The 17,277-nt window shown below is 37.7% G+C and overlaps 3 protein-coding genes across 4 annotated transcripts; all 3 read right to left on the bottom strand.

Moving 5' to 3' along the window:
- Positions 1-5: 5 nt before the first annotated feature.
- LOC145481357 (uncharacterized) lies at positions 6-1,548 on the bottom strand. 2 transcript variants are annotated; one of them, XM_081459841.1, is made up of 2 exons: positions 1,426-1,548; positions 6-1,203 (listed from the first exon to the last, which is right to left on the bottom strand). In XM_081459841.1, the coding sequence occupies exons 1-2, from the start codon at positions 1,546-1,548 to the stop codon at positions 1,021-1,023; spliced, it is 306 nt and encodes a 101-aa protein (XP_081315967.1). In that variant the 3' UTR covers positions 6-1,020. The 2 variants fall into 2 exon arrangements, with proteins under 2 accessions (XP_081315967.1, XP_081315966.1); XM_081459840.1 differs by having other exon boundaries at positions 6-410; positions 1,025-1,495.
- Positions 1,549-3,133: 1,585 nt separating this feature from the next.
- Positions 3,134-7,460, bottom strand: LOC145483043 (spectrin beta chain, non-erythrocytic 2-like). Its single transcript, XM_081461663.1, has 3 exons — positions 6,863-7,460; positions 4,547-4,679; positions 3,134-3,859 (listed from the first exon to the last, which is right to left on the bottom strand). The coding sequence occupies exons 1-3, from the start codon at positions 6,948-6,950 to the stop codon at positions 3,667-3,669; spliced, it is 414 nt and encodes a 137-aa protein (XP_081317789.1). The 5' UTR covers positions 6,951-7,460; the 3' UTR covers positions 3,134-3,666.
- Positions 7,461-10,742: 3,282 nt separating this feature from the next.
- LOC145483075 (calmin-like) lies at positions 10,743-16,346 on the bottom strand. The gene is made up of 3 exons (XM_081461689.1): positions 16,283-16,346; positions 11,738-11,833; positions 10,743-11,495 (listed from the first exon to the last, which is right to left on the bottom strand). Exons 1-3 carry the CDS (start codon positions 16,283-16,285, stop codon positions 11,397-11,399), a joined length of 198 nt encoding a protein of 65 aa, XP_081317815.1. The 5' UTR covers positions 16,286-16,346; the 3' UTR covers positions 10,743-11,396.
- Between the last annotated feature and the right edge of the window lie 931 nt (positions 16,347-17,277).

Raw genomic sequence — 17,277 nt, 5'->3', positions numbered from 1 at the left:
TGGAGGGACTGAACGACAAAGCTAGTGAGTAGTGAGCAAGCCAACACGTGATAGAAGAAATGGGTGAACAAGAGGACGAGTGAGCAAGTGAAAGAGTAGGTAAAAATGCCTAGAATAGCTACAATAATTAGCTGCATAAACAAGCAGCCAAATGAATACGTGAGTAAGAGGGCGATTAGTTTAGCGACTAAACACGCTCGTGATTAAAGAAACTTAATTAAACTTAACTGGTTTAGCCACTTTTTTTCACCTGTATCTCCTCGAGCTGTTCTTGTATTTCAGACGTGGTAAAGGGATCTGTAGATTTAATCTCATCAAGTTGTGAACGGCTGTCAGCAATTACAGTTGATGACTTCTGTGTAATCTTGCGCCACCTATCTAGCTTGATCGTTCTTTCGGTCCCTTCCTCTCTAAAGATTACAAATTCAAAATCACCGAAAGGTAAGGTCTTCGAGCCGAGTGCCCCATCAGGCAGTCTTCTCCCGCCTGGGTTCCCCAGGGCGTACTCCCAGAAACATTGGGTAGGGTTATGATGCCCGCTTCCCAAACCTTTAGGCTCTTTAAGACCAAAATCTGCGATTTTACCTACCTTATTTATGACCTGACCAAAAATTCGATACCCTACTGACGACCTCACTCTTCAATCAATACCGTGTTTCAGACCTGCCTTGTAATTAGTTCCCTAGTTCAGACCAGTGTTAAAGGAAATACATATTTGCTTTTATTAGATGGGATAGCTTCTTTTAACAGTCATAATAATTCATGACTAGAGTGTAAAAACCATTCCCTATTTGAGACCCAAATAGCCAAAATCGACACCCTATAAGGCTAAAAACCATACCCTTTGGGGCCGCACATACCAACATAATCCAAATAGGGGAGTACCCCCCCCCCCCTTCTCGAGCTGGATACAGCCTCTGTATAGCGCGGGAAAGGGAGAATTCAGGGACTGAACTAACCTAAATCTGATTGCACTTTAGCTGATAGATGATTAAAAGATTTGCGCTAAAACCAATGAAATTACCTCAATACGTCATTGATCCTGTTCTTGAGATCCTCGTATCTGTCTTCGATGTCGTGTACGTCTTTGAACAATCGATCTATCTGATTGATATTAAGACTTTCACTTTGTAAAAGTTTATTTCCGCTGTCCATAATATTTGTTGCCTCCGACTCAAGAGCACTAACCTCCTCGGCGAAGGCCTGCAAAGAAGGCAATGAGAGAAAAATGATATGTTGAAGCATCAGTTGGAGAATTTAGAAGCACTGATTCTAAATGGTTTTAGTTCACTCCCTTTATGCAAAATTTACTCCTTTAATGCATCCAAAAATCCTAAATAAATGTATTCAAATCTTAAAAAAATCAAGAAAAGTGTTCAAAATTTCAGCTCTACCTATTGCTGCTGTTAAAATTGTTTCACTCACTTTAAAGTCGTCCGGCCTCTGATCTTGTTCTTGATTGCGCAACCTTTCCTCGCACAAGTCAAGTTTGTTGTTCAAGTCATCTCGCTTTGTCTCCCAGTCGCGGATCTTGTTTTGCTTTTCCATCTCCTTGTAGAGTTTATCGAGGCTTAAGAGATAACAGTGGCGAGGAAATACGTCAGGTTATGGAAAAATTTAATGATAAAAAGCTATGCAGTCTTGATTTCAGTTTCACACCTCTTCAATGAGACTTTTTGTTTCTATGTCATTTTGCCCATTAGTTTTGACTCAGGCTAAGGTCGAACTTCTCGAATATTTGCAGTGAACTGAAAAAAACCTTTGTAATTTGGAGAAATAAAACCTCTCACGATTAATCTTCACTTGATTTTTTTTTAAGTGCTTTTCCCTACACACCAGTTTGAGTATTGTGAAAAGGTATGCTCGATTGATCTTATTCCAAAACAAAAATAATAAGAATATCCCCGAATATCCAGTCCAATTAGTCGCTATTCCGATTCTGGGATATATTCTAAGCATTTTGCCGGCAGGAAGCAGAATGTACCAAGAATAATGACGTCACTTCCTCTTTGTGTCGCGGCCTTTTTTGAGCCAACAAGAGGTAGAAATAGTTTGCTGTTAAATAGTCGAATATAAATTTTTTAAAATTTTTATTTCGGCAGCACTTACACTTCATTTCATTAAAAGTCACTTGCATTACAAAGATATTTGCTAAGATAAACTACTGTAGCTAGGATAGGTGTACTCTTTGCTTTTTTTACACGGCTGATTTACTTTTAAAAATATAATTAGAAACTTTGCATCTATTTCTTATATGTAAAAGTAACTTTTTTTAATTTACAATACACTGCAACAATAATCGAATATAGATAATAACAGAGATTACAAACCTCTCTTGCTCGTCGTCAATAAAGTTTCTCAAGTGGTCATAGTGTTCCAACAACTGCGCCGTGTCACGTGTGATTTTCTCTTTCTCGTTGTCGTCAAGCAGATTGTCTTGTGTCAGCCCTCTTCCGCACAAAATGACTTCCTGTAGGAGAGGCTCACCTGCTCTCAATTCAGGGTCACATTCCTGACGAGCAAAGATTACTCTTAGCAAGCCGAATCTGAATCCTCCGTAGGGAAAAAAGATGGCGACTGGTACATTAACCCACAATTCTTAGCGCATGAAAACATTATCAACGTTCATGGACACGTGCAGCAAACTTCTACATTATTCGAACCTATACTGGCATACACTATGTCGTTAGCACAGGGACAAACATTGCAAACAAATATGGCTTTCCTTGCACTATATGGGCTGTGTAAGGTTCGCATGGCATTGCAGCAAAATGTACAGTCATTATCGTTTTTTCCTACGGAGGATTCTAAAAAAAAGGACACAGAGAGAAGTTCCGGTAAAGAGCCCTCCAGCTTCTCAAAACTCAAAAGCATGTATCATCCTGAAAAACTCTCTGCTATATACCAAGAGAACGTAATACCATAAGGAATACAATAGAGATCTAAGAAAGTGCAATTTCTTTCAAATAAAAACAGAAGTTTACACGGTTACAAAAGCCATTACAAAACATTCGGTATAGAGTTAACAAAAATACAACAAAAACTGTGCATACTTACTCACAACGTCCGAGAAATTTGTACTTTGACAGTTTTCTCAATAAAAAGCTTTTTTAAATGACCAACACCAGTTATGCATAAATGGCGAAACCAACGTCTTCAAAGAAGGCATGGGAGTGGCTCACTGATTGGGACCAAACAATTCAAAGCCAAAAATGCTGTACCCAATCAAAGAACTGAATCTAAATGTGACTGAAACTTGTCCCATACGAGTGATCTCCCAGGTTTAGATGTGTTATTCTTGCAAGCTGACCCCATAGGGATTATGCCGCTAGGTTTACCTCACGTCGCCCCGGATCAGTTCCCCTCCCCCATGTCCCCGGGTATGGATGTTAACTTGAAAACCATATGAAATTTTAATAAATGTGGTATTCCTGTATATATATTCCTCCCCCATGTCCCCGGGTATGGATGTTAAATTGAAAACCATATGAAATTTTAATAAATGTGGTATTCCTGTATATACCGAAAATTTTCAGATGAAAAATCCTTTTCACATGTAAGATCCTCAGTTTACGTAACAAGTTTCAAAACGCAAAAATTCGATGTCAGCTCCACACCCCCATTCCAGCCTCTGCAAACTGGACAAATACAAGCCCTACCCTTAACTTAAGAATTATACCGCAGATATCGTGAAGTTCTTGCACTTGTTTTTACCTTTACGATGTTCTGCTGTTCATTGACCTCCTTAGCTCTTAGGTTTTCCAACTTTTCCAAGCAATTTCTTAAAATAAGGACAAGAGCGTTTCTTTTTTCCTGAAAAGTAGCAAATTTAGCGTCTTTCTCGTCCAGTTGGTCAAGGCTGAAAAAGAATGAAATGCGCTAAAACATCATTAGTGTTAATAACAAAAGGACAGTCAAACTGCCTCACTACTGGAAACTGGTCTTCTCTAAAACCAGCGAGGTCTGAACTTTGCTGAATGTATGCTGAAATATTACCAGCACCGACAGTAGTAATGAATAGCTTTCAATTTAAAAGCGAAATAAACTGTTAGAGATAACGAGTTAACGTTATATTTGCTTATGTTTATTTTATTTATTATTTATTTATTTATTTATTATTTTATTGTTATGTTTCTTACTTTTTTCTGATATCTTGACGTTGTTCTTTGAACCCAGGCAGATCGGTACTTCATATGGTGTTTATCGTTTGATTAAGGATAGTTCTGTACAGATCTACTGCGGGTGGCTGACGATTCAATAAATTTTTTTGCGGTTTTATGGACTGGGACGCAGTCGAGGTCCATATACACAGAAAAAAAAAAGATCGAAGCCAATATCCAGCCATATTGGCCGATCATACTGGGTCTGTAAAGGATTTATTACATGGCATACAAGACACCATCTTCTCGCTGGATACAGTGGGTAGTCTCGAGAGGATAAGATATCCTTATCTTGCCCGCTCAGGTAGTCAATCACAGCGCATGATTTTGGTTAATTAATCTTGCCCTCGAAGCGAACCATGTCATAAATACTTGTTTTTACTGACCGTAAATTAACTCCAGTACCGTCGAGTTTTCTTCCATTTCTTCCTCCTTGAGGCGAGTATTCTCTCAAGCCATGATATAAACTGGTCAGATACATGATGATTGACTTCTTGTCTGGTTTGTCAACGTCGATATCTTATGGAAAAATAAATAAACAAATAAATAGATAAGTAAATTCGACTCCCATTTTTTATTCACAACGAACAACGGTGTCGTGATGACACCAAAACGTTGATTTTTATCCTTTATTTTCGCTTGCTTAAGTAAATGTATAAATAAATAACTAAATAAAGAAATAACTAACTAACTAACCAACTAACTAACTAACTAACTAAATAAATAAATAAATAAATAACAACAGAGCAAAAGGAGGAACGAGTTTGCTCTTACACAATCTGACCGACATTAAAGATGGCGTTGTGACGTTTCGAGTGTCCCGCCTTAGGTCAAAGCAAAGAAGCTAATTCTATATCTGATTCTGTTTCACAGGACGTTTCAATTTCCTTTCCTCCTTCACTCTCCTCTCCCTCTCATAACGTGTAATTCCTCCTCTTTGTACTAAAACAAAACCTCGACATAAGTGTCTTCCAAATAAAGTTAATATCTTTGCCAAGTTTATGAAAGGTGCCTATTGTTTACATTTTGTTTCTGTTGACATATTCTTGACATTTATTTCTGTACATATCCTTTATGCATTATGTATTCAAATTACCAGTTTGAAAAAAGTAAAAAAAGCACAGAATTTGGAGGATTTTTTTAAAAGACTTCTCATATGGAGATATGCATTCACGGCCCATGGTCTGTTGCATACGAGAACTATTTTCAAATTCATTGGCTATACATTGTTGCTATCTACCTTTCAAACGTTGTTTCACCAAGGGCACCGTGCTATGTATCATGGACAATATAGTCAAATGCAGCTGTTGAGATAAAGCGCTTTTTTCTGCTGACATTTCCAGCATGCAGAAATGAGTATTTTAATGCAACTTTAATTTCGCAATCTCTTATTGTTGGAAAACCACTTTTTCGTAACAAGTAATGAATCGTTATTCAAGAGAAAATTTTCAATGCGTCTTGCAAAAGTAGCTGAATTTATTGTTAAGAGAAACAGTAGCTATGTTCTTTCATTTATTCGAAATACAGAAAAAGTTTTAGTTTCCTTTAAGCTTGACGTTGCGGCACTTAATTAAAACGCAAGTCTCATTTTCGATAGAGCCTTCCAAAATCTACCTTTCTTCGTTAACAGCAAGAATAATAACAGAGTGACAATAATTATGCCACTGTTTACTTTTAAAATAAACTTGTTCACATTCAGGAAACCTAACTTTCGGAAAAGCTTTCAGCTTTTTAAATTACTTTCCAGTGAAATTAAGCTCTACAAGCAATTTCTACATAACTAAACTTTCAATACCAAGGCTGCTTATTTGCAATTCTCCTCGGTTTCTTAAAGGAAGATTGCACTAAATTTATTGAGTTGCGCCTCAAGACCTTTTCTTACACGTATGCGGTGCCTCACACAAAGAAAAAATAATTCATATAGGCATTATACAACAGCGGTTTTCCATTAGTAATCAAAACAATTGCTTAAAAGAACTGTTCCTTAATTGGATTAAGGCAACGCATAAATTAAATAATCGCACAGTTGTAATTAGGAACGCCATTATATATAAAGTAAAGATAAAACTTTAACCATTTAAAAATAAGATTCAGTCGAAACCTTAGAGACTTCGGTTACGGAAAAAAATCGCAAGACCTTGAGAAACTGGTACTGGCGAAAAAGTAAGTTTAAATATCATTCGATTGACAATGTTAATTTTTTTCTAAATCAACTAAGCATAATGCCCTCGATCGTTTCAGGAAAGCTATTTACACCTGCAATAAGGAACACTAGAAACATTGGCACTTGTACAAAAAGGGCTTTAGGAGATAGGAAAGAAAATTGGCTGCTGAAATATTTCAATTATGATGGAGCGAATTGCCTCATATGGCTAATTCCTAACTCCATGTCCTAATTCTTAATACAGTGAATGTGACGAATGCAAAATTTCTGTTAAAATGACACTTAAGTTTTACCAGAAGAGTACAAGGCTCTAAAAGTAATCGAAAAAGGCTAAAAATGTTATTGTGATTTATTGTTTCAGTTTGAAATAATAAAAAAACGATGAATGATATTTTAGAAATTCGCATATGTCCCAATATTTCACAATACACCCAGAGGTATTTCATTTTTCTTTTCATTTTTAAATGTATTATTTAACATGATATTCATTATATGAAAAAGGAAGACGGGAGGGGCGGCAGCAGCAACTTTTTCTCACCTTCAGGGTCGAGCAGCCTCGGTACTGAAAACTCTTTGTTAGCCACATCAAATGCGTGGTCAAGGTTGGTTCGGTTATCGTTTCCCATGAGGCTTTCAAATTGAAACAGTTCGGGCCTGGAAAATATAGGCAACTTGTCTCAAAGTCAAATTAGTTTTGATTAGCGCTGTAAGAAAGACAAATTATAGCGAAACTACATTTTTAGACACCTTCTCTCTTCCCTTTTGCCCTTCTGCGCAGAAGGGAAAAGGAGAAGAACGCACCTTTGTGCACGAATGAGGAAACGGAGGGCTCTGACTTCATGAACGAGTGGAACCTAAGCAAAACTGGTGTACGTGGTGTTTTCCGCCTCAGGCAAATTTCTTCAGGTTAATCTAGGGAGTCCCTGGTAGGTGAATTCCCCCACTCATGTCCGATACTCCCGGGGGTAGGGCTTGCCACAAGTTGCTCGGCAACTTTTTGGCAACTTTTCGTATTTCGAGCAACTTGTTTTGTTTCCAGCAAGTTTTTGCATTCTGAGCAATTTCTAGTTTTCCAGATATCGGAGCAGCTTTTAGTGCTTTAATTGGCCATGCTTCCATATTATACAATTTGTGAATTTCTTTAATTTTTTTAAAAAATGTTTAACAATTTTTGTAAGGAATTTTTTAAATTTTTTTAAAAATTTTTTGAAATTTCTTTTAAACGAATTTTTCAAAAAATTGTTTTAAAATTGTTTTAAAAAAGTTTTGATGTTGTATCCGTAGTATGTACGCATACGTATTGTGAACAAATTTATTTAGCGACGCTGGTTACAACGCAAAATTGCACAAAAATGCTTAGAAATGTTACTTGTGTTGTACAGATTTTTTCATCAGACCAAATAAAAGAAAAAAGAAAAAAAAGTTTTTGCTTTTTTTTAGCAACTTTTGAGCAACTTTCGTTACAAAAAGCAATTTTTGACTATTTTTGGTGCAACGTTTGAGCAACGTTTTGAGAAATTTCGGGCAACTGTTTGGGAAATCTCGCGCAACTTGTGGCAAGCCCTACCCGGGGAGGGGGGAGGGGTACTCCCAGAAAAATTGGGCGGGGGTGTGTGGCCCGCTTCCCAAAACCCTTACCCTATTTATGACCAAAATCTGCGATATTCCGTACCCTATTTATGACCTGACCATAAATTCGAAACCCTATTTATGACCTGGCCCTTAAATCAAAACCCTGTTTCAGACCTGCGTTATAATTAGTTCCCTAGTTCAGACCAATGTTAAATTACCGTAAACATATTGGTGAAGGGCTTTTGTTGATTTTCTTTTTAATGATGACGAAAAAATGGCGTCTTCTTAAATCAAATACCCATATCAAGGCTAGAGTGCAAAAACCATACCCTATTTATGACCAAAATGGCTAAAATCAACTAAAATCGATACCCTATTTATGACCAAAACGGCTGAAAAACCATACCCTTTCGGGGCCGCACATACCTACATAGCCCATATAAGGGAGTACCCCTCCCCCGGGAATACACACGACCTGAGTCGGGTCGACACTTCATCAAGTCGTCCCGTCATACCAGAAGTCAGATCGCGATATTCACAACGGAAGAGAATTCGTATTACCGGAGGTCAGTTTGTCAACCCGGCATATTCTGGAAGAGATTTTTTTGTTAACAATGGTTGCCTCTAACAGTTGACGCCCTTTTAAAAGATTTTCCGAGTGACGCATGACTTCTCGTACTTTTCAAAATTCACTGCTTGTAGCAGCTGTGTGTGTTTTAACTAACTTGATAAATTTGACATTTCTGAGGAAAAAGTATGTTTTCTTATGGGAGATGTATTTTATCTGGTCTACTCAACCTCTACAATCGTCCGTTGCACCAAGGGGTATTGGTGGTAAAAAATGATTTAAAAAATAGTGTTTTGCGCAGAAACGTTACTAACAGAGGTTAATTGAAATTTCTGTTGATTTGAATATACCATAAGGATCTTATTCTAATATTGTGCAAACCAAGATTCATAAAATGATATGCCACCATGAGCTTTCTCCGCAACGATACACCTCCTCGAGGAGATTTAACAGATTTAGAAATCGTCAACAACGTTCGAAACGAACCTCGTTACAAGTAGGATTCGTTGATGCAATATACAGTTCAACCACAATTATACGGCCAAAGGGATAGTGGCCACTTAATAGAAGTAAAAGTAACAGAAAAGGCCTCATCGGGATTTTGATTACTGGCCGCCTAATAGGGGTGGCTGTTTAATAGGGATTCGACTGTAGTTCTTGAATCTAATGCACAGTTTAGCAAAGTTCGCAGTTTTCAATTGACACACTTTTGAATGGCGGTACAAGTACACAAATCATCCACCAAAGACTTACTTGTGTGTGTGGATGATGGCGTTGAAAGCCAACCCGTCTCTCCAACTTGAAGTGAAGTCTTTAAGTCTAACGACATCCTCGTATCTGCAAACAATATCTCTCGGCTTGGTCAGGACAATTGTTAAAAGCACGATTACTTGTAAAGATGTAGGAATATTATGAGAACAGTAGGTTCGTATTCCTGATTGGTGAAAACAGTAATCCTTGTTAGTCAGCGCTATAATTAGGCTGGTAGCAGCCTCAAGAAAGACGCATACAAAATCCTATAAAACAATGTAATAATTCTATATACCATAAGGAACTGCAAGGACTTAAAAGAACTCAAAAGGCCAAACTCCATCTTATTTCATCCGAACAATTTCAATAACAGCTCATTTGTATCAAAGCGCTGTCCACAATACAACTGAAGAAATCTTCTTTGTGATGCATCCTGCTTTGTCACGGTGATAGTTTCCTTGTCGAAATTTTTCTTTGCAAAGAATTAGCTTTACGTTTCACAACAGCTGCTATATATATTTTTTATTGTGTATTTTAGCTGGTCCGTAGGGCGAGTAAAATTAAGCCTTAGTGAGATCTGCGTTACATTTGTTTTCCTTTCGCGTGTTTTTGTCATACATTAGAAAGTCTGGGTTAGTGATCATGTTGAGTAGAGTCTGAAAAAGCATTACTCAATTCCTCACCCTTCAAGGGATGTCTGACACCAGGAAAGAAGTTTCTTCTCGACTTCAAAATCCATAACGTTAGTGTCTGAGCCATTCTCTGTCATCACACCGTGAACCTGGATGATGGTTAAAAAACATAGCAAAGGCTTGAAAGAAATAATTGCCAGATTGAGCAGCGAAAGAGAGACTTCTAGAATCTTCTCTGCTAAGTTAACACGTCAAGAGGAAGGTGCGCAATTTAGAGGAATCCTTCCCCGCTCCCTTCAGTTGAGATTGGGTGTTTTACTCTAAGAACACTGAACTCTAGTTCAGACTCACTAGGTTTCGCTTGGTAGCACAGCACTGCAGCACAGCAGTCGTACCTCGTAAACATGGGATTATTCAGTGCAGGGATTGAAGGAAGCTAGTAGGTTGTTAGGGAAAGGTTGCGACGAGAGAATTGTGGTAGGTCAGTCTCATCACTTTTGCTAGGGGCAGTTGTAAGAAACTGAAGCTGCAACCAGCTTTTAGTATGTAGGCTAAGTGAAATGTTATCATGAAACACAAATGAGGTTGAGTATACCGTGAAATATTCCACGAGTGCTATATTCGTGATATACCAGCAAGAATCCCCTAGTACGAATTCCCATAAAGCTGATAGAAGGGTAAGCCGTAGAATTAAAAACAATGTTGTCTCGACAACGATGTCTCGACCGGATCCTAAATATATTTTATTACAAATTCAGACTATTGGACAGGTTTAATTTGCCGAACAAGCGCATAAAAATCTGCGACGAACGCCGGAAAATATTGACGAATATGCAACAGTCAGCTTTCCAGCATCCTGATTGGTTGTTTGTGAAGGCAAGAGATAAATTCTCATACACCTTATCAATGATATCTTTCCTTACCTGGAATCGTAGAATAATGCTCCAAATGAGTCCAAGGATAGGGGTGCTTTTTCCATCGACAATACCACTATTGCTGATTCCGGCAATGTTGACCTTAAGATGGAAAATGGATACATAAATAAGGTAACTAAATGTTATACAAAAGAGGGGACAAAGAGAAACAACGAAAGGGACGACAAAGTAATAGAAAACATATAGTGAGAAGAGAGAGAGAGTGTTCACTAAGTTTATGTTAATAGCAGAAATATCCCTCGGTTCTCCAAATTAATCCAACGATACTTCTTGTTCCTTAAATCAAATGGACATCTGTACTTGTCCCGAAAAACGCCTGCGGGCTATTTGACGGTACGCAATAGCATATGAAAGTCGATAGATAGATAGATAGATAGATAGATAGATAGATAGATAGATAGATAGATAGATAGATAGATAGATAGATAGATAGATAGATAGATAGATAGATAGATAGATAGATAATCTTTATTTATCCACGGTACAAAATTCGTCAGCTTTAAAAATACCTATAAAAATACCTAATACTGATATAATGAGAAATATTTAAATAAAAAGCTGTTCGACTTATGTAACGCGTGAAGTCAGTGGATAAAACGAGAGGTAGAAGATATTCTAATGGCCCAAAACACCTACTTTGCTTTGCTCCAGCAATTTCAATACCGTGGCGACATTGTTGAGCTTGTTCGCACGCATTCGATCTTCGGCTCTCTTCTGTGAAAGAAACAAATTCAAAAGCGTACATGAGTAATAGCGACATCCTATTTCTTTTAGTTCGGCGGTAGAAGAAACCGTATGAGAGTTCTGGAAGACTTAAGGTGAGTTTTTAAAGTACAAGAAAACGGCTAGTGATTCCCGAGGTTTTTTTTTTTCTGTTGTTGTTGTTTTGTATTTTTCTGGAACAAAAACGAAATAGGTCAGACATGCATCGATGCATTAACTATGAATAGGCTTACCAGCGTTGTTCCCAAAAGAACCTCTAGCAGGGAGAGGAGAACATGACCATCTCTAAGCTCCTCTATAAGATCGGTCACTTCTAACGGAGGTTCCGCCTGAAGAAAAAGATAACTCGGTAAGTGTGGGGCGGTCTGGGCAAGTTTACGTCAGTAGACATTTACATAATTATGATATGAAATCATAAATGATGTTTTGCGAATTGAATTGTTGTCCGCCGAACAGAACGCCTTGAGCGTAACAGAAAAAAAACAACAACAACAACTCCAGTCGTAACTTGCTATCGCGATTAACGAGTTGAAAAGGACATCTCTGTATAAGCTGAGGACAGCAAAAAGAGACTTATTCAGCAAGGTTCATCTCCTTGGTTTCCTTAACTGAAAGCGCCATAGCAAGGGGTTGTTGTCGCTCTTTAGTCTCAATTTTCTAGCATCGTAGCCATTGTTAACCAAGCTTTAAGAATGGCTGACTGTTAGGATCGAGAAACGCCGGTCAACGTCCCATTTGACAAATCGCTCATATTTTGCCCAAAGATAACCTTAGGTGAACTAATTCTAAAAATCATATTTAAAGGTTCCAGCGAATTTTTATTTTTCAGAAATTCGCGAAAATTTGAAAGCGCGGTCAAAGTGCGGTTTTTCGTGTAATAAAATGACCGAAATAAGGTGCGAGGACGAAGCGCTGCTAAAGTCTTAAAATAAACTCAATTGACTTCAAACTTCACGCAAATGTGGAACAACCACTCTAATTTATTCCTCGCTTTAAACTAATCTCAGATATGTTGATATAGTGGTTTTCCGAACCATTTTAAAAACGGCTATGAAGCGTGTGAAAAATAACGGCAAAATATAGGTCATGTTTAACAGCATAAAAATGCATCTGGTACCTCACTTTCCGATTATTTTACTTTACAGCCTTAAAATATCATTATTAAAGATATACCATGCCAAGTTTCATGCTCGAACTCGCAGTATTTCCCTTTGTGAAAAACGAAAATCTATGTCAATGTGTTGGGCGCAAATAACACAATAATTATGCACGAACCAGAGACAAATCAATTTCAATGGCGAAAGTAAAAGGCTGTCATTAATTAGAATCCCGTCAATTCACTGCTATCAATAGAAACATAATGTCCACTGCATAAAAACTGTTTTTAGACGTCCTCGAACCATTGCGCGTTAACTTTGTTTAATTTCGTGTCCGCCGTCATGTCTAGTTTGTCATCGCGTGTATTTCCTTAATGTCAACAACACGTGAATGGTTGTCATAACAAACGCAAGAGATTTCCTGGAACCTTAATGTTTTCGATTCACCAAAACGCTTTAAGTTCGTTAAGACACAATGATGGGTCAACTTGGAATGCTTTTTAGCATCAAGGACGTTAAAGGACTAAATTAATCGAGTTGAAATATCTTGAAGCAAATCAAAATCGCGCCCTTATTCTAATTTGGTAAACAGCCGATATGATCTCCGTTCAAGTTCAAGAAGTCGAGAAGTTAATCCGGCAAAGTATTACCGGTATAACAACAAAATCAAACCGAGGTCATCAAAAGTGTAAGTTTAAAAGTGTAGTGGCAAGTTCCAAATAAATTTCGCCTATATAAATTGGAAACAAGATGTGAAACGGTCTGACCCGAAACAAATAAACCAAATATTAATACGACTAATTTAACCCGAAAATGTTACAGAAAACATACCTAAAAGCCGTCGATTTCCCTCGATACCACTCCAAAGAGCCCAAGCTTTCTGCTGTAAGAATCAGAGACCTCATGAATCTGTATTTATTATATCGGCAACCATGCTGCGTGGCTGATATTCGAGACTCAGTAAAAGTTGTCACACAACCGTACGAGCAGCCCAGTCACGCTTTCACTGCTCTTGCGCAAATGTTCAACATTTCGCAATTTACATAAACCGACTACAAGTTTAAAGTAGTGACAGTAGATTGAAATGCGCTTTTTAAAGCTGTCCTATCGAGGAACAATTATTTCTTGTTTTTGAATGGCTCTTAGTTGTAGCTACAGTCGGGGAGGGGGGGAGAGGGTATTCCCGGAAATTTCGGATATCTGTATGCCGTGGAAGACTCCTTAGACTTCAATTACTTTTAAAATTTTATTGTATATTCTTACTACTTATCTATTTTTAGCTATCACTATTTATTCAGCCATTGCCTTAATTATGTAGGATTATGTATTACGTAGGATTTTATTAATTTATAATTTTAGATAATGGCGAGTTGACTGACTTGACTCGTGGCTCCCGGCCACGCCCATCTAGTAGTATGTCACCCCAGTATGTGTCGAAAGAAAACTTGAGATTCTCTCAAATACGATTAACATTACAACCAGACCGACTGCGTGTTGGACAACGCTAAATTACAATGTGCAACAGGCTTTTCCGGTTTAACTGTTTTTCCACCTGTCCACGGTCAATGCAATATGCGCGCCAACGGTTAATTGACTCAGCGGAGCTACACTCAAAATTATTTAGCTTAGTGATCTCTGTGATACTTCGAGAATCATCTAGTGTTTCAGTGTTGGCGTTAACAGCTGGAGACCACTTAATCTTCCACGGCATACAGATATCCGAAATTTCCGGGAATACCCTCTCCCCCCCCCCCCCCCCCTAGATGGGCGTGGCCGGGAGCCACGAGTCAAGTCAGTCAACTCGCCATTATCTAAAATTATAAATTAATAAAATCCTACGTAATACATAATCCTACATAATTAAGGCAATGGCTGAATAAATAGTGATAGCTAAAAATAGATAAGTAGTAAGAATATACAATAAAATTTTAAAAGTAATTGAAGTCTAAGGAGTCTTCCACGGCATACAGATATCCGAAATTTCCGGGAATACCCTCTCCCCCCTCTCCCCGACTGTAGCTACAACTAAGAGCCATTCAGAAATAAGAAATAATTGTTCCTCGATAGGACAGCTTTAAAAAGCGCATTTCAATCTACTGTCACTACTTTAAACTTGTAGTCGGTTTATGTAAATTGCGAAATGTTGAACATTTGCGCAAGAGCAGTGAAAGCGTGACTGGGCTGCTCGTACGGTTGTGTGACAACTTTTACTGAGTCTCGAATATCAGCCACGCAGCATGGTTGCCGATATAATAAATACAGATTCATGAGGTCTCTGATTCTTACAGCAGAAAGCTTGGGCTCTTTGGAGTGGTATCGAGGGAAATCGACGGCTTTTAGGTATGTTTTCTGTAACATTTTCGGGTTAAATTAGTCGTATTAATATTTTGTCTGTTTGTTTCGGGTCAGACCGTTTCACATCTTGTTTCCAATTTATATAGGCGAAATTTATTTGGAACTTGCCACTACACTTTTAAACTTACACTTTTGGTGACCTCGGTTTGATTTTGTTGTTGTACCAGTAACACATTGCCGGATTAACCTTTCGACTTCTTGAACCTGAACGGAGATCGGCTGTTTACCAAATTAGAATAAGGGCGCGATTTTGATTTCCTTCAAGATATTTCAATTCGATTAATTTAGTCCTTTAACGTCCTTGATGCTAAAAAGCATTCCAAGTTGACCCATCATTGTGTCTTAACGAACTTAAAGCGTTTTGGTGAATCGAAAGCATTAAGGTTCCAGGAAATCTCTTGCGTTTGTTATGACAACCATTCACGTGTTGTTGACATTAAGGAAATACACGCGATGACAAACTAGACATGACGGCGGACACGAAATTATACAAAGTTAACGCGCAATGGTTCGAAAACGTCTAAAAACAGTTTTTATGCAGTGGACATTATGTTTCTACTGATAGCAGTGAATTGACGGGATTCTAATTAATGATGGCCTTTTACTTTCGCCATTGAAATTGATTTGTCTCTGGTTCGTGCATAATTATTGTGTTATTTGCGCCCAACACATTGACATAGATTTTCGTTTTTCACAAAGGGAAATACTGCGAGTTCGAGCATGAAACTTGGCATGGTATATCTTTAATAATGATATTTTAAGGCTGTAAAGTAAAATAATCGGAAAGTGAGGTACCAGATGCATTTTTATGCTGTTAAACATGACCTATATTTTGCCGTTATTTTTCACACGCTTCATAGCTGTTTTTAAAATGGTTCGGAAAACCACTATATCAACATATCTGAGATTAGTTTAAAGCGAGGAATAAATTAGAGTGGTTGTTCCACATTTGTGTGAAGTTTGAAGTCAATTGAGTTTATTTTAAGACTTTAGCAGCGCTTCGTCCTCGCACCTTATTTCGGTCATTTTATTACACGAGAAACCGCACTTTGACCGCGCTTTCAAATTTTCGCGAATTTCTGAAAAATAAAAATTCGCTGGAACCTTTAAATATGATTTTTAGAATTAGGTCACCTAAGGTTATCTTTGGGCAAAATATGAGCGATTTGTCAAATGGGACGTTGACCGGCGTTTCTCGATCCTAACAGTCAGCCATTCTTAATCTCTTCATCTCACGGTAGGCTTGTCAATAATACACTACATATACTATCTTCTATCATCTTTCATGATATTCACACGACCAATTTCGAACCTGGCAAGGCTTACCATTGCAAGTTTGAAATTGATCCATTTTCGAAATATTTTCTTGTGAATTTGCTCTACTTCCTCTCCTTCGTCTAAATAGTGAAAAAGACAAAAGATATCAAAGTTTAATGTGCTAAAATGTAATCGAAAATACCACCTTACACTAACTCTGCTGTTTAGATCCACCCTCAAGAATCCAGTCAGGTTAGAGCAGTGCATGTAATGTTGTGAAGAGTAGTAACGCTGAAAAGAGAATAACTAGAAAGCTGTCTCGAGTCTCGTAATTAATTTTGACATCAAAATCGTTTCCAGGTTCCTGTGGAGGGTCGTTTTTCTAAAGAAATACTTTTGAAAAAGGCCGATGAAAATAAGAATTTCGCGTTTGGCGTAGTGATATTGTAAAAGGAGGGCAAATTTTGAAGTTCGCTGGAATTATTTTGTACTATCAACATCTTCTTGACGTTGAATGACCGGAAACGGTGAGAAGATATATTACATTTTTTAGAAAAAAGCAAGAAATTATCAAAGTGACTTTTTCTTGAGAATATTGAGAATACTGTTGATTGTCTGCACGTAACAAAATTGAAATGCTGTCATTGACCACCCTGAATTAAGAAACATTGGAGTTCAGAACAAGGAAGAAGAATTGCAGAAGAATTGGCTCTCAACATGGCTGTGCCGCGATAAAGGACAATTTACCACATTTCAATTAGAATCCATTCTTGAATTCTTGAGAGCAGAACGATCACTAAGAGGCACACACTAAAATTTCTGCAAAACAATGCTATCAACAGAACTATTTCATATAAATCAATTTTCCTCTAATATTGAGTAACTATTGAGTAGATTTAAATAGCCCGCAGGAATTTGTTGAAAGGACCACGGGTTATCGTTGGATTACCTTGGAGAAAAAGGGATCGATATCTCTGCTATTAACATGACCTTAGTGAGTGAAATGTTTGGAAAATTAAATTTATTAAATCAGGATGCAAACTTTTTAAGATATTAACGAAACC

This window comes from Orbicella franksi, chromosome 3 (assembly GCF_964199315.1).
Source record: "Orbicella franksi chromosome 3, jaOrbFran1.1, whole genome shotgun sequence".
Lineage (NCBI taxonomy): Eukaryota > Metazoa > Cnidaria > Anthozoa > Scleractinia > Merulinidae > Orbicella > Orbicella franksi.
This window is presented reverse-complemented; position numbering and strand designations above follow the sequence as displayed.

What these genes read in the sequence shown, in the direction of transcription:
- LOC145481357 (XM_081459840.1), bottom strand. Translation starts at nt 1,245, where the DNA reads ATGCTTCAACATATCATTTTTCTCTCATTGCCTTCTTTGCAGGCCTTC. An exon ending in AGGATCAATGACGTATTGAG is followed by an intron (nt 411 to 1,024) that starts GTAATTTCATTG and finishes TGTAATCTTTAG; the next exon opens with AGAGGAAGGGACCGAAAGAA.
- LOC145483043 (XM_081461663.1), bottom strand. Translation starts at nt 6,950, where the DNA reads ATGGGAAACGATAACCGAACCAACCTTGACCACGCATTTGATGTGGCT. An exon ending in GAGGCTGCTCGACCCTGAAG is followed by an intron (nt 4,680 to 6,862) that starts GTGAGAAAAAGT and finishes TTTTTCCATAAG; the next exon opens with ATATCGACGTTGACAAACCA. An exon ending in GGTACTGGAGTTAATTTACG is followed by an intron (nt 3,860 to 4,546) that starts GTCAGTAAAAAC and finishes ATTCTTTTTCAG; the next exon opens with CCTTGACCAACTGGACGAGA.
- LOC145483075 (XM_081461689.1), bottom strand. An exon ending in TTCTTTTGGGAACAACGCTG is followed by an intron (nt 11,496 to 11,737) that starts GTAAGCCTATTC and finishes TTTCTTTCACAG; the next exon opens with AAGAGAGCCGAAGATCGAAT.